We start from the raw sequence: 27,728 nt of genomic DNA, 5'->3' as shown, positions 1-27,728 counted from the left end.
TGTTGGAGGTGCTTCCGTCATTCTTGCCCTGGCGGTCCAAGACCGCCAGGGTCAGAATGACCCCCTAAGGGCCTGATTACAACTTTGGAGGAGGTGTTAATCCGTCCCAAATGTGACAGATATACCACTAGCCGTATTACGAGTTCCATAGGATATAATGGACTCGTAATACGGCTGGTGGTATAGACGTCACTTTACCGTCACTTTTGGGACGGATTAACACCTCCTCCAAAGTTGTAATCAGGCCCTAAAAGTCTAAAAAACTTTTCAGTAAGTTACTGATATAACTATGCAGAATTTTATTTAAAACAACTAAAGAAACCTATAAAAAATGAATTGTAATAATGTACTGAACATTGTTCATTGTTTTTATTTATTTATACGTTTTCTATATATATATGTATGTATAGGCACAAAATGCATAATCATTTGAATAGTCTAATGTTTCTTTTGTTTCTAGTAATGGGAAGGGCTTAGAGTCTCTTTTTAATGCATGATGCTCTGTTTGAACTTTATGGTCAGTTGAAGGCTGCGGCCAAAATGCTTCAACATTTTTTTCTGCCACCACATGCACTTTATATGAGAAATATAAAGAAATAAGCACACAAGCATTGAAAAATTGCACCTGGTCATGCTGTCTCTCTCTTCATGTAGTCGCATGTGGCAAGGACGTGGATTGTGGAGAAAGCTGTGAGAAAGCTGTGATTATTATATATATATATATATATATATATATATATATATATATATATATATATATATATATAAATATATAGAATGACAAAAAGGTGTTTATAACTACATTTCCCAGAATGCCGCATAATGGCAGATAATAGGAAAAAGTATAAATTGAGTGGTAAATGGATCACTCATTCACCGTGATCAAGACCTTTGGTGGTTGAAACGTGTTGGTGAAGTTTGGGTTTCTTTTTTCTTTTGGAAAAAGAAATTCTTCAAACACAAGGTTTACTGTGTGTGCTGTTTGACCTTGTGTCATTTGGTGGCGAAAGTAATTACAGGGTTGGCCCGTCCCTGACACGAGCACCGACTTAATGGAGCACGCCTTGATTGGGGCCATTTAGAGGAAAAAATAATTATATATATATATATATATATATATATATATATATACACATATATATATATATATACATACCCTACTGGCAGGCGCCTGTAGGTACTTATAGTTAGGACCATGTTTCCATAGAAAAAGTGTGTTTTGAATTGCCTTTATCTTTGGCACAGCTTGACGAATCTTCTCAACATTTTCCCCCAAAAAGTGCCCTGTGGTTCTTGTGCATGGAAAAGTTTGGGGTGATCCATCAAGCGGGGGCAAGAAAAAGGGAGGGGGTAATTTAAAAAGTTGTGTTTCTCATGTTAATTCCCATAAGACCTTTAAACACGACTACAGCCTAACCACTGGACGGAATTACACCAAATTTGGCAGAAAGCTAGATTTTGGTACGCATATTCTGCTTTCACTTATTTGGTGTAAATCTGTTCAGTAGTTTTAGAGATATTGAAGGAAAAAAACATTTGTATATCTAGGGACGTGGATCCTTTGAGATGTATTTGTGAATAATAACGATATTGTGCAGGGAATGCACAGCTCTGATTGCCTGCCAATACTTACTGGGTTGGCTTCAGCTGAGTCCCACAAAAATTTTTTAAGAAAGACAAGTGGCCAGAGTAGAGTCACCCTGACCCACTAGCTCTGGTGCTGGGATCCCACAGGAACCCCTAGGGCTGAAAAACACTTTAAAGAAAACAAATTGCCACAATTTCACAATGGGGTCACAATTTTGCGGGAAAGAAAAAGAAGTGCGGGTTTCTGCACTTCTTTTTACAGTCCCAGGGCAATTCACATTTTCTATACGGGGGCCATCACCTCCCAGGGGCTAATGACTACCAATGCCCTCCGCAGCACAGGGGATCACCACCTCCCAGGGGATCACCACCTCCCAGGGGCACTTTTCAAATAAAAGTTGGGTGCATGCACCCCCCAAAGCCCTGGGGACCACCATCTCCCCGGGGCTAATGACTAACACAATGCGGCCGGCGACACAGCCCCCCCACAGCCCTGGGGTCTACCATCACCTCTCAGGGGCTTTTTTAGTTGGGAGGCCCCCATGTGGAGCCTATAATGGCCCTGGGGACCGCCACCGTCCCGGTTCTGTTACTGCTATGTCCCAGGTTGCCCACCCCTGGACATGGCAGTTTGCTGTGGCTTGGCGGACACTTTGCTCATGGCGAGGGAGAGCTGTCAAACAGCTCTCCCTCACTGCAACATAAGTTTCCTCTCAAAGATGCAGACAGGGAGACAGAGGAAACTGCTCTCACAGAGAGGGAGCTGCTTTGGCAGCTCCCTCTCTGTGACAGCAATGCCGGCTCCCACAGGAGTTGGGGAGCCTGCTGGGAATGTGGAGGCCTTCAGCTTCCCTCGCGGTCCCCAATACTCTCACTGGGTGACTTAGTAGGCTAATCCCAGCCAAGCTCCAGGAGATGGGGTCCATGGGCTGGGATTAGCCCTGGGGAGATGGGCCATGTGCCCCCCAAAGAAACTAAATAATTAGGATGGGCCCCGGTGGATGGGGTTCCTGGGGCCAAGATCGGCCTAGGGAGGGGGGCCACATGGAGGGGGACCAGGCCCCTCAGACAACCCCCCACTGCACACAGCTGAAAACTGAGTGCTGGTAGGGTTGAGTGGTTATAGGGGTTGGCTGCAGGGAATGGCCACAGTTGGATTAACATATAGTGATGAAAATTACTATATATTTAAAAAAACATAGAAATTCGCTGAAAAAGCAAAAGGTTACAGGGACGTTATAGCTAGGAAATAGAATTTTTTTGAAAGCATACGAATTCACTTGAAAAAAGCAAAGGTCATAGGGACTTTATAGTTAGAGTTATTACGGCATGCAAAAACTACTGCACTCAAAAATATTTGACAAAAAATATGTGCATGGCAGGGGAACTAGGTCCTAACTATAACTACCTAGTGGTGACCACCACTTGGTACTATATATATATATATATATATATATATATATATATATATATATATATATATATATATATATAGTTATATATATATATATATACACACACACAAACACATATACACACATATATATGCCATGTTCTTTACAATAATACATGAATCTTTCTATCTTCTCTCTCAGTCTTAGGTCATTTATAGGTGATTGAATGTCAAACAATCTGTCAAACATTGAGATCCTTTCCTCAACTTTCATCTGTATCATCCCTTTACTCTTTTTCTTTCTGCACAATCCTATCCCTGCCACTCCTGCATTTACAAACAATGGTTTTGTTCAAAAAGTGATAACTCAAAATCTTGTCATTTGCCCTCCTAGCCACCTCCATTGCAACATGACTGATTTACAGATCTGAAATTCAATGTCCTATTAGGTCTTCAATAATCATCTAAATATGCATCTCATTGAACTAAATGTATACCCAGTGTTCTTCATTGAGCCAGCTTCTGCTTCACTTTTACACTTTTGTGTACCCATGGCCTGGCACCATATCCACTGATTATTAATGTCCCAACTCTTATTTTGATCTTGGTTTGTAATTACTATGCCATGATGAAGAAATATTCAGGGGGTCATTATGACTTCAGTGGACGGTTTACACCATCTACCAAAGTCCCAATGGGCAGGTTGCTGCCTGTGCAGCCCCCTCACCACACCATTGTGAGATTCCTGCTGGCCCAGAGGGAAACGACTTACAGCATTGTCTTTGGCTTGTAATCGCACCAACGACAATGCTGTAGTGGGTAGGGTGCACCAGCACCCATTGCAAAGTTCAGTGTCTGCAAAGAAGGCAGTGAACTTTGTGATGGGGCTGGCCAGGGGGTGCCCTGCACTGCCCATGCCAAGTGCACGGGCAGTGCAGAGTCCTTCCTGGGGCACCCAGTCTCTATCAGCCATTACATGGCGGTGCTACCGCTATGTAAAGGCTGGCGAAGAGAGGGGTCATAATCCCCTTGCAGCGCTGCCCTGGGGAATTAGGAGAGCCAGCACCTCCAGACCCTTCTGTGGAGGAAAACTGGCATTGCTGGAGGTCCAACCGCAACACGACCGCTGCAGTTATAATGCAGCAGTCAGACCACCACCAAAGCAGTCAGACCACTGCTTTGGTGGCGGTCAGACTGTCACCAAGACCCTGGCGGTCAATATACTGCCAGGGTCATAATGGGGCCCATAGTGTCTCTAATTCAGATACTTAAATTACCTCCAGTATTTAAAAAAATACTGATAGTTTGGAGGGGGTCTCGTCAATCATAGGGAATTAGTTTTAATACTGCATGCCCCTTTCTTGCAAAAAGCATTGTAAGTATAATTAAGCAGACAAGGATTATTGACTCCTCATTCTGGATCCATGATATACTTTGTCCCAAAAGTTAACTCCTGAATCAGATACTTGTTTCCTTAGGACAAGTACGATTCCTTTAAATATGATGCTAATCCAGAGATCTTCTAACTGCTCTAGGCAAATCACTCCTTCATCAAAAATCGATTGCTTTAGAGTCCTCACAATTTTGCAAGCAAATAACAAGTTGATTTGGCTTTTTTCGGTCAAAGAGGGAGATTCACAGCAAAGAATATATTCCCAAAAATGTTCCCATAACTTTTATTCAGCGGTCCTTCCCAGACATTAAATATTTAATGTAAAGCTTACCACATTAGGGATAATGGAAATGTACTCTAATAAAGTTTGAGTGTAGGTTTCGAAATTGCAAAAGATCGTCCAGAGTTCTGCTGCCCATAGCTTTCTTAGAGTGGCTGATCAGAGAGCAAACATGAGCCTCCTCAGGAAACGTTCTGCTTTTGGTTTCTTTAGAGTTGCTGCTGATACTATGCAAATGCTCACAAAATCCTGTGCATGGGCCACAATTTAAAGAGCACCGATCTAATCTATTTTTGTTCAGTGCTTTTTTTCATTATATGCATCAAGGATTCATTACATTTATATTTTCTGCTTTCTTCGGAAACACAAAAAATAGATGTAGAAGTGCCCTGAACAATCAAACACATATTTTAGCAGTACAGCGCCACAGAATCCTTCACTACACAAGCTCTTAAAAATCAACATAAATTATAGCAAAGAGATGTCTTTCTCATTTGAAACTGCAGTGTAGTGCTAGTCATGATGCTGCGCCAATATGGTGATTGGAAAATACCTTTAAGAGAGTCATGAACCTCATATACACATATAACATCCCTTGATGGGGAAGCAATCTGCTCACTTTGTAGTGCGGGAATTCCCTGCTAAAGACACACGGCTTCTAAGGGAATTTGAAGCTTGCTTGCCAAATAGCTACGTTTCTTTCCTTTGAAAAATAAATTCCACAGCAACAAAACAATGGGATTGTTTGGGAGAGCGAGGGTTATCTGTCACAGGGGGAACTGCTGTCTTTAGGAAACCAAGATAACGAATTCCTTGGCATCAAAATGATCTTTCTGTGATTCTACTATACACTGAACTGGTGTAGACCTCCTGGGAGTTTATTTTTTTACTAAAGGCACAAAAACAGAGATTGCGTAGTCATTGCAATCTGTGAAGGGGTTTATAACATACTTTGTAGCAGATGTGGGCTTCTCTCAAGAACCAGCTCAATAACAGATGTCAGTTTTATGTTTATTTCAGGCAATTAATCACATTAATAAACTTGACAGTAAAATTAGACTTAACTAGTTTGGCAAGACAAAATGTGTTTGCTTGGAAAAAAAGGAAAAAGGTGAAAAAGTGAACAATTCCTTCAAGTAATGTTTTAAGTCTGTTTTATGTCTTCAATAAAAAAAAATCGTTTTACTGCTAATTTTCATTTTTTTATATTCTGAAAGATGTATTAGAAGTGACTTTGTTTTGTTTTTGTTAACAACTCCTTACTGAGAGATTGCATGACAGTTTCCAAAAAGTGTTTGTTCAGAGCCAGGGTCCAATTTATCATTAAGTGAATCCGGTGATTGCCAGATTAAACACTCTACTTTAAAGACTTTGAGGCCGCTAAGAAGCTCCTCTGCAAGTGTTTACAGCTCTGTATATTAGCATTCCCTATAGTGATAAGCATTGGCAAAGCCAATAGACCTCACCCATGGGAGCTATTGGCTTTGCCAATTTTCTGTAGCCATCCTGAGTAGCAGCTTGAATGCTCTGCAGTGTGAATAATACTCATTTGAGAAGTTGCTATGCTGCAGCCAGGGCTAATGTGTGTTTTTAAGTGCATTAGCACTGGATGCATCATAGTTTTACAATTTTTTTAGCCATGCTTCACAACAGTCATGCTATTTTACAGCATGGCTACAAATCATTCCCATGAGATTCAGAGCAAATCAGATAATTTCCCCACGAATAAGAAAGAAAACAAATATGACATTTGTCAAAAATTTGAATGTCATAAGGCAATTAGGTCCATATGCACGTTTCAACAAAAATACATTTGGAAGCAGATACCACCTATGGCACAATAAAAGCAGACAACATCAGTTGTGACAATGATTAGCCATTTCAAATGAGAAGGGGCTTCATTGAAATGTGTGTGGCAAGGCAAAACATAGCTACAAATGGCAAGAGATTCAACAAGGACGACAATGAAGAAGAAAAAATAAAAATAGTTCCTCAATCACAGCACGATTAGCAGAAGGGCAACAATCAAGCTATCAAGAATTGGTCTGTGCGCCAGTAGAAATAAGGGGAAATGAAGCCAACACACACTGGCCAACTAGAAGGCAGCAAAGAATGTTAAGCCATGGCCGGGATACTGCACAAAGTGTCTCTCATAAGCGAGAGCTTGCCAGTTGCAGGATGTTGCAGGCATTTAGTAGCTACCCATTAGTGGCCCCTCTAGGGAGCTCATGCTTATGCTGTGCACACCTGTTGTTGAGGAACATCCACCTCGCTTCGCGAGAGAAACACCCTAACTGATTGAAGTTTCTCTGATTGCCCCATCACAGATATAGTTTTTATATTAAAAAAGGCTTTTTACACAGTTAAACTGCCTCTCTGGTAGAACATACAGTCGGGTTCACAGATGATTTTTGTGAATATATCTTTATTGCTACTTATTGTTACAGGGTTTTTAAAAAAATATATATTCTTGTCTTACAAAGAATTTCGTTGCTTAGTTACCGATAAGTGCAATTCTAATAGGTATATACTCACTTATGCCTCGCATTCCTCTGATGGTTTATGACTTCTGAACGGTATCACATGGCTATTATATTTTCTCTTTTCGAGACACAGGAAGATTAGGGCGATTTCCCAGTGAAACCACAATTATGTTTATTTGTCTGCGTAAAAAAAACACTTTTTTCAAGGAGTATTTTATTTGCACAGAAAATATGCAATTTATTCAAAATTAACGTATTTAGGGGCATATTTATACTCTGTTTGCGCCAAATGTACGTCAAAATTTTTATACTTTGACATCCGACCCCGCGGGCGTCAAAGTTCCAACATGTGCGTCATTTTTTGGAAGGGGGAACCAGCCTTGCGTTAATTATATGCAAGGTAGGACTTCCCTTACAAAAAATGACTTTAAGGCCTGTGTCCCATACTTATAGTGTGACGTCATTTTGACGCACAGGAGGGGGCAGGCCTTAAAAAACGGCGCCCAGCCTGATGGGCGCTGTTTTTTAACGCCTGGGTCAGGGCAGGCGTTAAGGGACCTGTGGGCTCAGAAGGAGCCCAGAGGTGCCCTCCCATGCCCCCAGGGACACCCCCTGCCACCCTTGCCCACCCCAGGAGGACACCCAAGGATGGAGGGACCCATCCCAGGGAAGTAGAGGTAAGTTGAGGTAAGTATTTTTTTGTATTTTTTTTGTGGCATAGGGGGGCCTGATTTGGGCCCCCCTACATGCCACTATGCCCAACGACCATTCCCAGGGGACATAAGTCCCCTGGGCATGGCCATTGGGCAAGGGGGCATGACTCCTGTCTTTGCTAAGACAGGAGTCATTTCAATGGGGGTTGGGCGTCAAAAAAAATGGCGCAATTCGGGTTGAGGCCTGAATTTTGCCTCAGACCTGACTTGCCCCATTTTTTGACGCCCAACCTCCATTTTCCCCAACGCCGGCGCTGCCTGGTGTGAGTCTTTTTTTTTTACGCACACCAGTCCGCAGCGCCGGCTAACGTCATTCAATAAATAAGGCGCCCGCAAGGCGCTTTGGAATGGCGTTAGCCGGCGGTAAAAATGTTGACGCACAACTGCGTTGGCGCAGTTGTGCGTCAAAAAGTATAAATATGGGCCACAGAGTTTGGCTTGTCAGTTACCGGTGCTGCCATTCAAAGGAGAGTAGGGGTGCTCTTCTTCGACTACTGCGGGTTAATGCTAACTTAAAAAAAAAAAAAAAAAAAAAACAGAGGCTCTCCTTTTACTAAGAAATCCGAGCCAGTGAATGCTACCTTTTTATTACTATCAGTAGACAGCACACAGTCCTTGTTCCGATAAAATAAGAATCGTTGCTCAGTGAAGTCGAAACGCCCTGCAGTCACTCATCAGAGAAAACCTTTGGTATCACTTCTGATGCAGGCAATGGCATACAACTTTTCCAACGCCTTCAGGTTTAAAAAAAATAATCCTTTTGACATTTCCCGTGGGTTAGACAGTATAACCTTTTGACCTTTTGGTTACCTTGTTGATCCATTCTCACGGTGTCCGACCTTACTAGCTGTTGTTAAAGTAGATGATGTCAGGAAAAAATACTGCTCCTAAAAGCAGTTGGCACTTTCATACCTTTAGAAGATCTTTAACGCATTGCAGGACATGACAAGGTCAGGAGACCGCGTTGCTTGAGGGACGACAAAGAGAGAAAAACACGATTTCTTTTGAATCTGTCACAGTGGATTTGTGTGCGAAGAAAAAAATACATGTAAGCCGCATAAACAAAACAAAAGTGAAATATGGCGTTCCACGGAGACCTAAATGCCAAGTCCAAAATTCAGTAGTCGTGACAGTACTATTAAAGGTTGTGTGGATGAGAAATAGTCATACACGACTTGACCTGTCGGGATGAGGCTGCAGATTTGTTCCTGTCTAAATAGAGTGTCTGGTCATACAGACTTGAAACTCAATGTCTCTACCTAAATGTTTCATATACCTTAAAAGTGCACTTTTGATCTCAGGATGCTGAATGGACTTGTCCTGTATTTAAAAACGAGACACGTAACAGAAAATAGTATCTGTGAGTGCACATCCTGGTGCACAAGGTCTGTGCTACCCTATTTCCAAGCACATGTAAATACTGGTGCACACATGGGTGTAGGCAGTGTATTGCAGCAGGAGTGCATACATAATTTGTTCTCTGCAAATGTTCAATTTCTTGTCCTATGCAATGGAAAGAAATGTAATGATTGCATCAGTGTTCAATCAGTGCCAATGACGCTGCTCCAATGAAGGAAAGAGTTAGGAACAACCCATGTCAGCAATGTATTTCTTGCTCATCGATCAACCCGCCAATGACATAGCTAGACACTGGAGAAGATGTCTTTGAAAGTCCGGGAAGCCACCTCTATGGGATAAAATCCATATTGCTATGCCACCTTTTTTCTCACAAGAATATTGTCCCCAGAAGCAAGTGCCTTTGTTAAATGGCACATTTATATGTAGAATATTTTTGGACTGCAGGCACATTTTTCATCTTCTGGCTGAAAAGAATATGATCTTATGCATTGCCACATATCCCATCTATTCACTGATTAATATTAAACAATGGAACTAGTTTCACAATCTGCTAACCGATATTTGTCCGCTTAAAGCACTCTTCAAATAGCTTCTCAAACTGAATGCCACATGAACGGGGATTCTTGCCAGTTCCAACAGTTACGGCTGATTTTTGGCCAATGAAAATGGGGCACTGTCATTCTCTTTTTCCATTGGTGTGAAATGTTAACATTCTTATTTATTCAAACATTTCACGGGACACACACAAGAGCTGTAAGAATATCTTGGGACCTTCCAGCTCAAATGTCGTCATTGCATCATTTCCATTTTCTATTTTCTAACAGTAGTAAGTGCTTTAGTATAATATTGCATTGATTATGGAAACAATACCAATCTGCCACCCTAAAAGCTCATTGCAAGACTTAAGATATGTTGCCAGAAAATTTATTTTTAAATTTGGGGCGGTCAAATAGTATTCACCAACACTCCATTCCCACCTCTGGCTTCTTCGCTGTGTGTCTTTCAAGGCTCTATGCATAAGGCAACAAGCATTCGCTCTTAGATGTCTTTCACCATTTATCAAAAATTGTTCAGTGTTCTGTTAGATCTACCTACGTCCTTTGTAAATGTGCTGATTGGAAAAAGCCACTTTAGCGCTGCCTTAGCGTCAAACAAAGGACGCTATGGTGCCGCTATGTTCCTAGTTTTTTATGCTCTTGCAAATACGTGGTGGCACAGCTGTCTGAGTTTTTAAAGGATGGTGAATATACAGTTTGGCAAAATTTCTCTCCTCACTTCTGACAAGAAGCTAGTCTGATGCAGTGTAGGAAGTATCAGTGACATGGCCTATAATCAGAACTTTGCTATTGTAGTGATTTGAGGCGAATTACTTCACCCAGTATACACAAACTATATAATATGTCTCATTTTTCAGTGTTGAGGAAACTGACAGTTCTAATATAGCTTGTGGAACTTCGCACAATATCACTCAGCTATGCATTTTCCTACAGTATGTGAACTTTTAGTTGTCAAAGAAGTCCGGATTTATGGTTGGGACTTGGCCAATGATCATATTGTAGTACATTGTTCATTAGCTCATTTTAGAAATCTTTATTGTTTTTATCTTAGTAAAGCTATTTATGATTTTTTAACAAGCTGATTTGGAAGGAGTATGTTATGCTATGTTGAAGTGAACCATATTGGCCCCTGCCGAAACCTACTACAGGTCCCTATCCTTAAATGTTCTGCATGAAGGGAAATAATTACAAATTAAGTTTGAAATCTCTGCAAATAATAACTTTGTTAACATTGTCGAAGAACTTAAGTGAGGTGACTAACATAGAAATTCTTGATAATAAATCTGCTACAAGATCATAATGTTTTGTTAGTTGATGGTTCACTGTAAGTACATACAAAAAGCAGAACTGAGTGATGAGACGTTTTAGATGAAGTTTTATTTGCTTCTGAAATGCATGGGGTGCCATGCTTCTGCACAAGGGCAGTTGAGGTATTTAGGGACAATGCTGAACACGTCCTTCATTACTTGGTTTGAGAATACTTTGGAAAATGCTCATTTGAATAAGACCCAGTTTTCAGTAGTGGCCTTACTAGAATCTGCAAAATGATTTCATTGTGATGTGTGCTTTTGTGTTATGGTTAAATTAAGGAAGTTTGGGGGGGTAAAAGTAGATCATCAAAAGCCCAATGTTATGACATCTTAATGAAGGCATGGTGTGTAGTTATGTTACATTTTAAATAAATGTTTGTTGTATCAACTGCTGAAATAAATCCATATATGTATGTTTGTCAAAAGAGTGTAATTGTTAAAATACTTTAGTATGTTAGAGGGATATAAAGATTCTGTGTTGGAAGAAAAAGACTATTGAAACTGAGCTGAAGTTATATGCTTCACTCATTAGTTGCCAATAAGATACTTGATGGTTCTCTTTCCTTTCATCTTACCATGTTTGTTAGGCCCCTGGAAGAGAGAAATGCATCTGTATCCCACACAGTGCACACATCTATTGACTGAATGTGTAGCTATTTCAGAAACATAGTAGAGTTTGAATTAAGTATTGATCCATGTTTAACTATAGGAGCTATATAAGTTAATCTACAAGGGAAAAAACAAAGTAGAGATGTGCCATTTTCCCATATTCTGAGTTGTAATCAGAGGTGGGGCAGACATTGATCTGTGAAATGTTTATTAGAATTATCAAGCCTTTTCTGTGTCCATAGGGCACAACCGAATGCCACTATTTGAAGGTATTTTCAAGGAGACAAACATTCTGAGATTAGTGTGGTATTTAATTTTTCAAAAATCTCAATTCTGCTTGTACTTATTAATTGATAAACTGGAATCAGTGGTCAGTACATTCATAGTGAATCATATGTATTACTAAAACACCATACAGATCTTTTACTGTATCTGGCGAAGCAACATTAACTTGTATTACACTTAGAATCCTGCCTTTGGTTTTCCCTAGTTCTGGTAAGCCCTGATGGACTAGCCACACATTTTATAAAACTTTATAATAATAATTATTATTATTCTAGCAATCCTTTGCACTCCCGAGGCTGTTCTAGTTTAGGAACACAGCATACATCTCCAGAATCTGCAATATGATCTGATGTTTTTCCCATCGAGGTTTAGATGCAGTTCAACATAGTCATTTTGGTTGACCAATCAAGTTAGCAAAGATCATTTCTTACTGTGTGAATCATTTGTTGAACTTAATTTTCCTCTAAGGCAAGGTTATTATTACACTGTGTTAAACCCTGCAGAGGTGTATTTTGTTGCATTGAATCTCATAGATTGCATACTAGTATAGTGGGCAAATAGTTTGGTGTTGGTTATCCTCTCAGAAAGCCCTGGGCAAAGAAGATTTTCATTGTGATAATCTTTATTAAATCCTGGTAGGATGAATTATATATTGTTTGCCTACTGTAATTTTATATGCATTTGAACTTCTTTACTCTGAGCTCAGTGGCTACCCCATGGGGAAGCTTACACTCAGTTCAGTAGGCCCAGGTTAGTTTAGTGATGAGCCAAAGATGAAGAATATAGTCTTGGTTAGTTTTTTGGGGAGGGTGTCAGAGGCTACAGGTCTGAACTGTTCATTAAGAAAAGTTATGCCAAAGGCATTAGTCTTGACATATTCATTGTGATATGAACTCTCACAAATTACCACAGTGAGCAAGTATTTTGGTTCTGGCGATCCCCTCTGACATTGCCTGATAGATGATTTGAACCGTCACTATCCTTGTTATGTCCTCTTAAGAGTGGTTATATTTTTACCAGCAGTAATTTTGTATGTATGTCTAATTTTATGGTTGTATTCTAGATGATTGCCTTGTGAGAAAGTGTATTCTCAATACAGTGGACCAAAGTTGGTTATGGTGTCAAGTCAATGATAAAGGTTAGAGGACTGATTAAATCATTAGAAAAAGTTATATCAGAGGCCATATGTTTGACTTGTTTGTTATGAAAACATATGAAGATCAAGGGCAGAGAGTTATTACACTTTGTGAAAGACTGTAGACATGCATTTTGTTATATGAATTCCCACAGATTACTATAGAAGGGAAGAAGTTTGGTGCTGGTGACCCCATTCTGGCAAATTCTGGAAAAAGATGTACTGTTGTCTTTCTTGTTAGCCCCCCATAATTAAAAGTACAAATTGTTTGTCAACTGTAATTGACTTCATATTTACAAAATGTATGCCTATATGACTTGGGTTTGCGTTCAGCATATCAAGCCTGAATTGACTATTGTGACAAGCCAGTTTTAAAGGCAGTATGCCTGATTGGTTCATTTGAGAAAGGTATGCCAGATTCCTTGTGTCTGATCTGTGTATTCTTAAACAATAGACTACATGCAGTTTAACTAGTTTATATATTATGAAAAGCATGTGTTAAAATCTATAGATCTTTAATGATGGGCTGTTATTACACCAAGGCAAAGTCTATAGACATGTATTTTGCTACTTGGTTTCTCAGAGATTCCCTTAGTTGGTACTTATTTTGATGTTAATTGCTCTCTTACATAATCTGGGGTGGAAGTTGGTATGTGTTTTGATGTTAATTGCTCTCTTACATAATCTGGGGTAGAAGATTTGCAGTGATAATCCTTGGTAGACTCTCTTTGGGGGCCTAGTAGTTTTAGTTTCTGCCAGGTAATCAAAAACGTTAATTTAAAAGAATCCATACATACTTTTTCAGTGCTTAATTTGAGACCATGGTTGCCAGTGGAGGCCTCCGGCAATCATTTTTGCAGTCTGGCAATTAGCTTTCTGCATCTGACATTTATGGAGAACAAGAGAGGGAAAAACAAATGAAGCAAAAAGACCGAGTATGTGGTAGAACGAAAATCCATCATTATGAGAGTAAGCATGAACCTGCAAGAGTGGGATAAAGAAGCAGGGAGTGTCTGATAGTGAATTAAGAAGGAATGAGGTGGATTTCAGCCTACGCAGCATTGGTATTGAGCATGCCAACATTTTGCATGGGCCGCGGGCTTCTAAGGGATGCTTTGACGACAGGCACTCATTCTTTTACAAAATAAACATGGTATACAAATATATGGTGGCCTTGGATTAGCCCTCTTGAGCCATTGTTCTGTTTTGAGTGTCAGTAACATTCTGCTTCCATACATGACAGTGACAGCGCAGAGCATTGGGGCAATGTGTTACCCACAAGTTCCATTGCCCTGTGAGTGATGGCATTTTGACTGATAACGTTCCACATCTGTCTGGAAATAAGTGCACTTCATTGCCAGGTCTTGTGGGCCAGCCCTTCTTTTTTCTCCCTTTGTATGTCCTTTTTAATGTCTGTTCTTCGTTTGTTTTTGTTTTTTTATTAAGTTTGCTTTGTTTTAGAGCATACTGCAGCTACCTTGATAGTGGTACTGGTCCATTCCCTTGCCACTCATTTCATCTGCAGTGGTCTGCATCCCATGGGTCGCCGCTTCAAACTGAGCAGCTAGGGTGGTCACCAAATAGTATTACGCACACTATACCATTGTCTCGTCATTCCAAGATTGCCAACATGTTGCTTCTAAATGTAGTTGCCATGTTCTATCTTTTTAAAACAATGCTCCACTGCACAGAGTGCATTGCAAAACAGATTAATACTGTTTAGCATACTTTTAATTTCTAGTGCGAGCATATGTCTGCCATATTTAGATGGGGCATATTTTATTTTTCCTGATTTTATTCTTTTCATTTGTTTTGCATATGCTTGTTGAAATTGTGAGTGAGTTTTATATAATCCAGCCACAACTACAATAATAGTTGGGGGCAGCCAGCAGGCAGCTTCCAGGGTGAACCTTTGATTAAAGACACTCCTCTACAGATATCTCAAATAATAAGAATTCAGTAACTCCAGCTTTTTCCATAGCTTATTTTCTAATATCCGTAATAACATTTCATTACAGCTAGCGCTCTTTCCTGTTTGTGTTTTTCTTTGCATCTAGTTTATCATGGTTTACTTGTAGGCTTTGTGATTCTTCCGAGGTCATATTGGACAAGTCTGAGTTTGCACAGTACCTACATCCATGCTTAAAAACGGGGTGTCCCCATGAACCGGTTATTGTAGCTACATGCACTTCACAGTCGAAATTAGGCTTTCAAAGACTTTACGACAATTATGTCGCCAGCCATCATAGCAGGTCAGGCCATGCAAAGCCGGTGTTAAACTTCTTTGTGGCTCGAAGGACACTGAGGTGTCAACAAGAGCGGATGCATTAACGGTCAGGGCAGAAAAGAATATGGAACTGTGCATTAATAAAACGGATGCATGTTCAAGGCTAATTAAGATTCAAAGAAAAGTTATTAGACGTGACCCCGGATGCTATCAATGGGTGCCACCCTATCATTCGTCATTTAGAAGGGTGGGCCTGATAATTAAGTAACAAGGGTACCGCTACTTGCTGGCAATTAAGACACGGAGCATAGGGGGAGTAGGTAGAGTCGGAAGACACTCCCAAGAAAAAAATGTGTTTATTATAAACCTATGTCCTCTTTTTACTCCCTTGCTGTAATGTGCCAACATATTTAAACAAATTACTTGCTGTTGTTTTTCCTCTGCCCATAACGTTATTAGAATAAGTGGTACATTCTCAGGCCCAGTAAGTAACAGAATATTGCCTTAAATGGAACAGACAAAGTACAATATACAAATATAAATCGTAAGTAAAATGACGGGTTAGTAAATGCTGGCTGCCTTTAAGTAAGCCTGATGGTCTGTGGACAGTGGTTGGGGGGACACGCAAGTACACGTTGCGCTCAAATGATAACCCCACTAAATCAACCAAAATTGGTAATTCTATGTTAGGGATGCGGATTTAAGGCAGTGATCACGGCCCACGGGGCTTTTTCTGCAATATTCATGAACTATGGCATAAAAAGGTAACGTTTCTATAATGGCCGTAATCCGCATCCACCAGGGCAACATTTGATACCATTTACAAAATGAGAGTATGTCATTAAAATGCGAACTTTACAGCCAAGTCTTAAGCTTCCTCTTTACTGATGAGACCTATAAATCATGTATTCATATTTGACTGCCTTTGATATGGTGCTTTGTACCTGTGATTCCCTGTAGTGAATTGCTACTCCATTTTGTAGACATTGCAACAGAATCTTATTGTCAAAATAACACAGCTAGGGCTTTAAATTGTACGTGTTGTACGTCAACAAACAATTGGCTAGAGTTGATCATTATTGCATAGATGAAAAGGAAATGTACATGTCTTTTTGCATTCAATTGGTAAAATTGCAGAGTGGTTTTCAAAGAAACTAAATATATTCACTGTGTTCATCGTATGCATATTGATACTTGCTGCTTTTTTCTTTTTCTTCATCACCATGATTTTTCCATGACATGCACAAAGACAGACCCCACGATTGTGCATATTCATAAGCATGCTACTGCCCTCGGCCCTTGCATTCTTTCGACAGATGCTGACAATAAGCTCCCATCTAACTAGATTTGGATTTTGCTGCTAGAATGTGAGGGTCGGCCAAAATCAGTTTATTGAGCATGCGATTCCTTTATTAAGCATACCTTTCCCTCTTCCAAATCTACATCCCTAATGGTCAAGTTTGATGCAAAGTGTGATAGTTGTGTAGGTCAAGCTTTAAGCTGTTGTCTCCTTCAAAGCAAAGCTGTGTTTGGACACTCTTTTCCAGTAGAGGTCGCTCTCATTACTAGCATTTACCATTTGAAACCCCTCATTTTAGGTTCCTTAGTCCCACATCTTTATGTGTTCATGGACCCAACCATATCCATCGACAGGCTACTCATATTACAGTTGAGTTATGGTTCTCAATAATTATGCCTGTTGATGGTAAAACGCCATTAAGTCCTATTACAGTATTAATGTTTAAGTATCTGGTAAGACAGTCCAGACATCCGTTGCATTACTCACCACAGAACGTTTTGTCCAAATCATAAAATTTTCAGATACATTTTCAATTACTCCAAAATGTAATGAGAACGGGAGGTCTGAATTCTGTTCTGAAACATATGTTTATCTCTTTTGGTGTAATAACTTGATCTATTTTCTGAGACAGCAGTTGTTTACTTGATGTTTCCCACACATATTGCATTTTACTTAAAGCTGTGTTAATTGGTTGGTGAATGATAAAAGACAAAACGGTCGCCTATTTGTTCACACCATTGCTTTGATGAAGAACAAGGTTAATACTTTCAAACATATCTTGTGACACCTCACATTATCTAAAAAAAAAAAATTATGTATTGTGTGTTTGAGTTTTTTCAGGCTGTCGTTGTATCCTTTTTGTTCTATGCTGGTAAATTTGATGGCTTTGTTTCAATGTCTGCGAATTTAGGGTTGTCTTACAGCGTTGTGGATCTTTGTTTGCTGAATGATGATTTGCTTTGACAAATTCTGATTGAATCTGCATAAAAGCTCATAAGAAGGACGTGGACCATACAACAAGCAGTTAGCAAAAATATTATCTTATTGTTCTTTGACTTCTAGCTGGGCAATTGTGCTGAGATAAAGTGAAAATTCATCATATGAGCACGGTTATATACATGTCAATAGATGGGAAGTGGACTTTGGTTTGTATAACTAATCAATGACTTTGGGCCTCTCATCTGTAGGAAGAGTTATGGAATGTATTAGTGAAATGAGAACAAAGAAGAATATATGTAAAAAAATTCCTACTCATATTATTGTTTAATGGGTGATTCACAAAGGTAACCACTTGTAGGTCCAAAACTGAGAAATTTCAAAACGTTATTGAGACTGGTAACAAAATATGCAGATTCCTTGATTCACACAAAATTTCAACTCCATCATGTACAAAATCCATATGGCATAATGTGGTCATTGAAATAAATAAAAATAGCCCATCGATACCTGGGTACAAAGCTATAGTCACAAATCTTGAACAGAGACCTTCTGCATGGCCATCTGCCTTAAGGGATGAACATATTCCTGCAAACATACAAGGGCGTCTTTAAGCATTAAAAAATTCACTAAACAGTTTCAAAAAGGCACTAGGAGTATTTCTGACTTAAACAAGGTTTGAACAGGTGAACAGGAGCCCCTGGTAAAGAAAAGCCAGGCATTTGCTACTGTGTGGTGAATCAGCATTTTTGTGGAGTTTGCTCATTTTCCTGGTTAAGAAACATTTGTAAACACTGCACTTGGCCACTTCTTGAATACTCCCATTTGGATATACACATATTTGATAGAGCAGTTACAGACCTACTGGCATCAGTCTTTGGCACACTCACAGGTAGTAAGAGCTCAAATTAATCCTAGTATTCTGAATCTGTAAATTGGGTCTCTAGCACACTTGTTTCAATCAAGCACATTGAGTGCATGTTCAGTTTATGTCTGATATATGAGTGAGGTCAATTTGCCATTAGGAAAAAAAAGATCGGGGGATCTGCACCTTAGTCTGTGAATCTAGAAAAGAGGGCCCTGGCAAAAGTAAGCTGGAATCAAAAGTCGGCATTTTTAAAGGGTTAAGACAATGCACGGACTCTGGGTTCTGAGAATAGACTATACCTATCGAAATGAAAAAGAATATTCTCAAGAATAATCGGTGGAATTTCTGAAAAACATTTACAGACCATAGATTATTCCAGATGGTAGTTTTGGTGTGTAATTTGAAGGACTCTCTAATTTCCAAAAATTGTACAATTTCTATGCATTGAAAGAACTGCCACCTGCTGTTGAGTGTTTCCAGTGTTTCCAGAGAACTGAAAAAGAAAAAATCAGCAGAATAAAAGCCATTCCTGAGCATCCGCTGATTTTCAACGAGGACTTCAAGAAGCAAAATATTAAGTAACACTGCCTCTATTTTCCAGGTCAGAATCATTCCCAAAACTTGCCCATACTGCTTCACCAACGTGGCCTACAATGTGTGGTAAGGAACATTACTAATGTAATGATCATTTTATCCTTAACCTTTTAACAGAAGTCGTCAATACAGTCGTCAGCTCCCTATGATGGTCAATTTTAGCAAGTTGTAAACTTTTTCAAACGGCTGACTAAAAAGCTCCCAGAACGCAAAATATATGATTAGCGCAGATTTACTGCTCTTTAACTCTGCCCCTTTGCCAATGCCAAACATATTGCTGCAATTTCCACATGGATAAAATTGTGCAGGACTCTTGTCATGCTGTCAAGCGAGTAGAACATGAAAGAAAAAACAGTGGGCAGTGGAGTAGCAAGAGAGGCCACTGGCCCTTGTGGAAGAAATGAAAATGACCCTTTTTTCCAAAGAAGAGTAGTATAAAAGACACATCATTGGAGTACTGCACCTGGAACCGTGTAACTCTTATGTCAAACATTGGTGCAGACCGGCTGGCTAGTACTGGAAAAGGCATGTGCACTGTAAACCCCATGTTTAAACAGACTGGCTCCACATTGTGCGGTAACACATATCAGACTCCGCTATTACAGGATCAGAAGGGCTGTGGCCTTAGTCAGTTCGACAGCTCAGCGGATCATGCAGCCGCTTAAGGGAGCTGCCCGAAATGTAAAGACCACGGGTTCCACTTCCTGATGTCACTCAACCTTTCAGCCTTGGGTATATTGTTAGCGGCACTAAGACAGAACATCTTATTGAACCCTGCCACACACTGCCAGCTACGTGATAAGCATGCAAGGTACAGCTTTGTGTTTTACATACAGTAAGGATATAGGATGCTGTAGTGAAACTGACAAACACAAGATGCCTGTTGCTTGTCTTGGAAACATTATGCAGAGCTGGGGCTCCTTATATTACATTTTATGTCAAGCTGTTGTAATGCATCTATATGTCTGAAGGCTAACCCTGCAGGCGTCCACTCCTCTTGGTACATGCCCAGAGTATTTAAATCGCTGCCATTTTAGCTCACTTTTTTAGAGAACATTGGAGAGCTGGGCTCATGGCACACCAAGGGCCTGTTGAGCCAGGGGTGCGCTGGTGCCGCAGTGTTTCTAATAAACCCCAGTGTGCTCTTTTGGAACGACCCCCTTTCAGAACCGTTCAAGAAATAATGGTTCGTGCCGCACATTCATAATGCCCCATTATCTTTCGCGGCCTCGTTGATTCTACATGCCTGACCTTGGCTCCCAGTGTGTGTGAGAAGCAAACAGATTCACACAGGCGCCATAAATAGAACCGGCTCGGCGGCTCAAAAGAAAATTGGGTGACAAGGGATAGAGGCACACGAATGCTAATCAAATGGAGCTTTATTCACAAACAAAAATGAGAATCTTTCGACGGCTTGCAATTATATGTGGAATATCAATGGCTGGCCTGGGATCAGCGAGCAGATGAAATCCAATATAGCCTCCGCCGTGATTAAAGAACTAAGTGGAAAGTGTTGTATGTATTTCTCGACAGATGAGGGGGATTCGTTGTAGCCACATTATGCCACGAAGATGGTGGTGACAGACAGTTGAGGTAGAACAAAGCTCCTTTTGATAATTCCAGGAGTAGTTCAGAAATCAAAGGTGCGGCCAGTAGAGTCAACCACTTGCCGTGATTGCTTTCGACAGGCCAAGGTAAGTAAGTGGGCTTAAAAAGGAGCTTCGTGGACTCATCTGAAACGGCTATTCAGCGGCCAGCGCTTGGTCTGACCTACCGGCTGAGCCAAAGCCCCGCACACTGCCCACTTGTCGCAGCTAATGAAGAGGCTCTCACCCCGGCACTTGCCAGTTTTGCACTGCGCCGTGCCCCCTTCCCATTGTGAAGGGACGAGGCAGGGAAGCGATGGAGTGACGCTTGCCAACAGCCTTTGAACCCTCGACTGAAGGGGGGGGGGGGGGGGGGGGGGAGGCGAGCGGCGCGAAAACGTGAGTGTTATTTTCAGCGTGTTATCGTCACAAAGCGGGGCCTCTTTTCATTTACCCAGACACCTGTGTGCTGTCAAAAACGCACGCTCGAATACTCGGTAGTTTACTTTTCCACTCCTTTCGACCTGTAGAGTAGAATTGAATAAGGTATTTGTTTTCGATTTCGATTTCGCCTCGACCTGCACTGCAGTGGTGTTACCACCGAGTGAATTGTAGCTAGAGACAAGGTGTTTATATATATAAAAAGGCCTTTGCTGAAGCATCATTTGCTCCTAGGAATAGTAGCTGTCTTCAGTTACCGACATGTTGTATGGGTAAACTGCTGTGCTTCAGTAAGGCACCGTAGTGTCGCTTATAAATGCTTCATCGGTCGGGATGCGCGGTTGGACATGGGCGCGAGGTAATTGGGCCACTTGTGTGGTGCTGCGTCGATGTGAGAGGGTGTAGGTAGGTAGCCTAAACCAGACCCGAGCTCAGTCTTGCCTGAGCAAACCCATGTTTGGTAAAGTGGCACGTACTTTGCAGGTGCATTGGGTATTTGCTTCACCACACACCCGGGGTACTGAAAAGCCCAAGGGCCTATCCACACTACATGTTTCTGTGCAAAAGTACACAACGCAGCGTTGATACTGTTTCACAAAACACTGCCGACAGCATTGCTGGGCTAGGGCGTTCCGCTATAGGTCTTTTTTTTTTTTAATATAGGCTGCGTGCTATGGCTACAGGTCGTGCAGTAGTTCTTGTGATGACTAGGGATGCGTAAAACTCAAGTGTGTTGGCATATGCTCGTCTCACCCTAGAACAGAGTTGACATACTCCAAAATAGCTGGTATGAATCCAGGTGGGGCTCATGGTAGGAACCGATCCAAGGGATGGCGCCGTTTAGCAACCGCTGTCCCCTGACAGGCACATGTTTGCAAACCATCACTGGACACTCTGCGCTTGGTTGTGACATCAATAGAGAAAACGCGCCTAAATCGCCCCTCACTCTGTCGGATGATCTGATCCCAGTTTATCTGTTGAATTAGCACAGAAACGTTGCAGGGACCCCCTCGTACGCCATGTTGGATGCAAGCTTTATGTTCAGCGTCGTGGTAATTGTTAAAGGGAGCAACTGAATGTGCGCGTTAGACTTGGGTTGTCTTGAACCATGCCCGTGCGAGCCGAAACAAGCGAGCACTGTAGAAAAAGGAATTATATCCTAGTCCAGAGAGAAAAGGTGGTTTTCGTGAAATGTGTTGAGGTATAAGGCTATTCCAAGATCGTAGAACGGAATAGGCACCTGCTGTGCCAGTCCCTCGCTGCTCTAATATCTGTTAAATGATGGAGCAGCCGAGCCCAATAAGCCTTATCCCGGGAAGAGTCGCGCAAGCATTCAAAGAAGGGATTGTAAATATTCTGATGGGCTTTGCTGCCAACTTGACTGTGACAAACACGACCGCCGCCGGGGGAGGCGCAGCGGGGCCGAGGAGCACGTACCGTCTGTCTGCTCTCCGTGCCCTGAGCAGCGGGACAACCTCTAACGTAGCACTAGGCAAAGGGTGTCATTGCTGGATAGGTGCAGACTTTGGGGGTAGTAGCACTTCGACTGATGAAAACACGGGGTAGGGTAGAATATCCAGCCACGAGAACCGTTAAAATACTCGCTATAGCGGAATATATTCGAGACAAAAGCACACTTGAAGCTTTGAGAGGAATACATTGTTCAACATGTGCCCCAAACTTTCAACATCCAACGCCTCCCCCAAACTACACAAAAGGAAAACACCTCTATAAACAGACCATTGCTAGATATTGCACACAACTGAATGCATCAACAATGCGCGCTGACGTCCTTAGAAAGGGTATATGAAAGAACAACGCAGGCACCAGCATCTGTCTACACTCTCGTTTCTGACTCGAGAGCACACATCTGAGGAGACCTTTAGCCACCTCGAGCACAAATCTGCACGAACGCCTTTCCCTCTTCCCTGGTGTGCATTCCGGCTGACAAGTAACAAGTGTGTTTGTCTACCGATCAGCTGCTGAAATGTGGGCCTTTAAAAAAGACGCCAGAGCGACTGCTATATAAAAACCTTCAATTTGCATAGCGCTGGTAATTATCTCATTGTGGGTGTATGCTTTACATGGCATATCTGTTCAACCCGCGGACACCTCTTGTTTTCTACTGGGTACTTGTAGCTCAAGTCGAAAAACTCGTGTGCTGCTACTGTATCAAACAAACACCACCTGCGCCCTGTCAACTGGAACTTCCACCAGGGTTACTGCGGGGAGGAAAAGAAACCACCACGGTTCACAATTATTTAACGTTTGCAGCTTAACGCATAGCACAAACTCAGGGGCAGTGGAGAAGGACACCCACTTCCTCCTGGTGCGCCACTCCCCACACATACACACCTCAGTTTGGAAAATGGTTTGAGTTAAGTTTCTTGGAGTTGACTGTGGGCCACAGTGCTGGCTCGCAGGGAAGGGGTGCAGTGTGATCCATGGCCTCTAAAGCCTGACTGAAAAGGCAGGTGGCATCAAGCTGTACATTAATGAGGGCCCGGGCGCAGCTAATAATGCTACATCAACTACGTACATGGGTATTCATTGTGATGGTGAGCTGGTTTACGTGGGGGTGAGGGTTAAGGCAAGAGGAGAGCAGGGGCTCTGCTTTGCAATGACTTACATGGAGGTAATGCTCTTCGAGATGTCCGTGATGTTGTTGTTGGCGTTGCTGCCCCCTGATTCCTGCCACTCCAGGTGGGGGAAGATGTTGCCGTCATCCGGCTTCCGGCAGCTGATCTCCGTCTCGCTGCATTGACAGTTGGCCGGGCAAGCTAGGTCCGAGCCCGTGCGGTCCACCCACAGGCTGGCCAGCAGGAAAATCCGCAGGAAACGGCACTTGGTGAGGCAGAAAGGCGCATCCATCGCCAAACCTCGCTCAGTTCAGCCCCTGTAAAAAAGCAAAAAAAGCAGGGCACGGGGTGTCAAGGAGAGCAATCCCCTGATCCGCGGGTCCACGGTCTGACGACAAATCAAATGCACGACCCTCCAGGAAGTGGATTCATTCTGGAAACGCGGTCAGAAGCACTGCGCTCCCGGTTTTCAGGAAAGCATCGCGGACCCTCTGTCCGGTGCCCGCCTGGCCGGCGCAGGCTTCCTATTATCCACCAATGTTGTATTTTTCCAGCAGGTCTGAGAGACTTCAGAGCATGTCAACGCAAGATTGGGGAGACGCAGGGAAACACTGGTCCTAAAGTCACCAAGTCCCACCTACTGGGCAGAATTAAAACTGACACACCTGCGAAAAGGAAACAGAGGGAGAGGAGAGATGAGGAGAGACGATTTGGTGAAACGCACAGCAGAGCACAATCCACACATTTTTGTCATGGTATGAAGAAGTCCCCAAGACTGGTGCCTACACCAGCCTCCATACCCCCTACAAACGTGCCCTAAAGCTGTCCAGGAATCAAGGATAATTCCGTGTGTCCAGTTTATACCCAGTAATACATTTTGGAGCCCTGCTTAAACGGCATCAACCGCAACGAAGAAGAAAAGTTCAAGCTATAGCCACGGAATTTGGGATAATCCTGTTTTTTTCTTCATGTTTTTGCTTGATCCTTCCTAATTATGCAGCCATTGCGAAATGTAAAAGGGTCATCACGTTCAGCCAGAAGAAGCAAAAAAAAAAAAAACAACAAAAAACACCAGTAAAAGCAGCGATGTAAAACACAGACCCCAGGGAGATTCCGTTGAAAGACCACGAAGTGAAATTACCGCAGATCTCCAATGGAATACAGCAAACTGGGCAACCTCTAGAAAACAATGGAGTAAAGCCACTGAAACAAGTATGACAAAATACCACCTTATGAAAAAAGAAAGGAGCTATAAATAAAGTGAAAGTCTGCAATGCTATGAAAAAGAAGGCTTGGAGAAGAATTTGCAATCGGACCTGCGAAAAAAATGCGAGGAGGAAACAGCAACTCCACTTTGAGCGATGAGGCGAACGAGGGACTGGGAGCCCGGGCATCAAATTAGAATGCACGTTGCATTTTTGGCAAGCGCAGGGACACCAACTAGATCGCAGAAATGCTTAATTCACTATGCCCGTCCCCGCCGCTGCTTCCCACAATGGTTCTGCCTCCCTACTGCCGAGGTCCGTTCTCCCCTAAAAACGCCGGCACTTACACCCACACAGCAGCCAGACAGAGAAGACGCAGCCTGGACAAGCAGAAACGGAGACACAGGTGCACAGCACTCCAGACCCCGCAGATCCTGTCTTCGGAGGCAGAGAGCTGCTGCTGCTGTCTCCTGGCCGAGGAGGGGTGGGTGGGTGGGTGGATGGATGGGGGGTGCTGGGAGCCTCAGCTGTTTACTGAGAACAGAGAATCAAAGCAGTGTGATCAGGATGAGGAGGAGGAGAGCTAGCGAGCGCGCGAGGAAGGCAGGGATGATGGCAGCAGGCAGACAGACAGCCGCACGAGCTCCTAGAGCAGAGCTATGTCTCGTGGACCACTTCAAGGCAGACTGGGAGAGAAAGAAAGACCTTTCAGATAGTTTCATGTGCAGAGTGTACTTCCAACGCGTTTTTGTGTGTGTGGGTGCGTTTGTATGTGCGTGCACAAACCTATCTTCATTGACACTACCAAGAGACCTTGGATGAATGGTTGCTGGGTGGATGATTAAGGAAATTGTCATCTATCTGTTGCTACATCGAATTTATGTATTTCTTCAAGTCTGTTTTGCCACTATATTTCAGATTTGTTTATATTTTATGTCATAACCTGCATTGGCAAGGCATACATTTACACTATTGGGCATGGTGGTGTCGAAAAACAGATGTATACTGTTACTGAAATCATTGGCACTCATTTTATCGCTCTCAGAATGATGAATGGCTGTGTAGGCTCGCTGAGATTTGAACCTGTGGCCATGAAGTCACACGCCGATTTCTAGATAGATTCCTTAGCCACTGACCTAGATCTATGTTTAATGGACTAACAATGACGCTTTACACCACTATTGGACTTTAGAATGCAGGTGGAAAATGAGTACCATTGAGTTGGGATATTAAGTATTTTCTTATTTAGGGCCAATATGCTCCAAGGAGTGAACCCACAGCATAAATTAAGTCACTGTATTCTGGTTTTGGTTAAATGCATTTTAAAAGCCAATCAACCAGATGAAAGCTGTAGCTTTGGCAAGGTTTATTTGGATGTATTGCTGGTTCTTTGTCTAATTTGGGTCAGTATATGCCATGTACTGCTCCAGAAATCATACATGATCTTGCCAGTGTTCTGTCATATTTTGGGGACCGGCCTAGTTTTCATTACTTTTCCAGCAATTGTAGGCTGCATAAGAACTTTTATACAATTTTTGACTGTGCACTGTGACACTGATGTTCAGCCTCTCAGCACTTTATTATTCCTTTATAATATGAGGAGCACTTGGCTACATCTAATAACCTTATTTAACTTCAAGTACGACAGTGATAAGTTGGTGCAAACATTGCAGTAGCAAGTCAGATATGGTGTTCTGCCAGGTAGAAGAAGCAAACTAACATTTAGATAAGTGACCATAAGTTCGCACTGTAGCCCACAGTGTTCTGTGCTTAATGAATACAAGTAGGACATGCTAAATATAATATACAAATAAGTATGTACAGTGAACATTTGCAATGTTTTCACTGTGCAGGTCAAGCTTAATTTTTCTTTGGAGATGTTAAGTCCATTTACACTGTTTAAGCGAGGAAAAAAAAACGTGTGAAATTTGATTTATATTTGACAAAAATCAATTTCAGTGGCAAAAGTAGAATTTGAATTTCTAATTCTAACGGAAAAGTAATGTTAAACAATCATACACTGTATTGCGTGGAATCCTGGCAGGAATAAACTAGTTTTTATTGTTTTTCTTCCCTTTTGCGGATGTAATTAGTACACTGACCCGGCAAGAAAAGATGCTTTTTCAGTAAACAATAAACAACATTTTAAGAGCCAGAAGACTGCATAGGTCAATCACTGATTGAACACTTACATGGGATGTACAATTTGGGAGAAAAAGCGAGATCGAGGACTTTGTTGTTTTCGATCTGATGGGGACTGGTATGGAAGAAGGCTAATGTCAGGGGAGTCCTTCCAAACGTATGTTCCTGGTTCAAATAGAGCAAAACACAGACCAGTGAGAAGGAGTGATTCCTCACCTACATCGAGCTGGACCTGGGAAGAAATTAGGTGATCTTAAGAGGAGGTCCTAACTTCTGCTTACTGAATTATGTGTCACAAAAAGGGATAGTAAGTGGTGGGAAAAGTGCATGAGTTGGGACTAGGAAAATCACCAATCACTCGCTAGTATACTGATTAAAAAGAAACCTCACTTTCAACTCAGCAAAACAGTCTTCCACTTTAAAAAATATATCATAAGTAGGAAAAGTCTTGCCTACCGTGTGTTAGTGTGCCTCAGGCGTCAACTGCACTGAATTTGAACCCAAGTACTGAAGCTACCATCCAAGATTAAGTTGGCTGGTGCCTGCTCCGCATCAGGGGGTCAAACATTTTGAACACGTGCATCATCCTGTGTTAAGAACCAGCAGACCATTTGAGAATGGACTATATTGGATTCTGAGTGATCATTTGCTGGAAGAAAATCTGAACCACATGAGCCTTCCCATGGATCAAAGAAGGGGACCAGGAGTGAGAATTGCTGTACCAACAATTGGTACTTTATAATTTT

The 27,728-nt window shown here is 41.9% G+C and overlaps 1 protein-coding gene across 8 annotated transcripts in view; it reads right to left on the bottom strand.

Annotated features, from left to right (window-relative positions):
* Positions 1 to 25,528, bottom strand: part of NTRK3 (neurotrophic receptor tyrosine kinase 3) — a 1,498,428-nt gene extending 1,472,900 nt beyond the window's left edge. For 3 of the 8 annotated variants that reach the window (XM_069222726.1, XM_069222728.1, XM_069222731.1), the window contains exons 1-2: positions 25,188 to 25,528; positions 23,686 to 24,300 (exon numbers count right to left, since the gene is read on the bottom strand). In XM_069222726.1, coding sequence (XP_069078827.1) covers positions 23,686 to 23,927 — 242 coding nt within the window. In that variant the 5' untranslated portion in view covers positions 23,928 to 24,300; positions 25,188 to 25,528. Of the gene's footprint in view, positions 1 to 23,685; positions 24,301 to 24,951 lie in introns of all 8 variants that reach the window. The other 5 variants (XM_069222727.1, XM_069222730.1, XM_069222733.1 and 2 more) reach the window with 4 other exon arrangements.
* Between the last annotated feature and the right edge of the window lie 2,200 nt (positions 25,529 to 27,728).

The sequence above is a fragment of the Pleurodeles waltl genome, chromosome 3_1, assembly GCF_031143425.1.
Source record: "Pleurodeles waltl isolate 20211129_DDA chromosome 3_1, aPleWal1.hap1.20221129, whole genome shotgun sequence".
In the NCBI taxonomy this organism is placed as follows: Eukaryota; Metazoa; Chordata; class Amphibia; order Caudata; family Salamandridae; genus Pleurodeles; species Pleurodeles waltl.
This window is presented reverse-complemented; position numbering and strand designations above follow the sequence as displayed.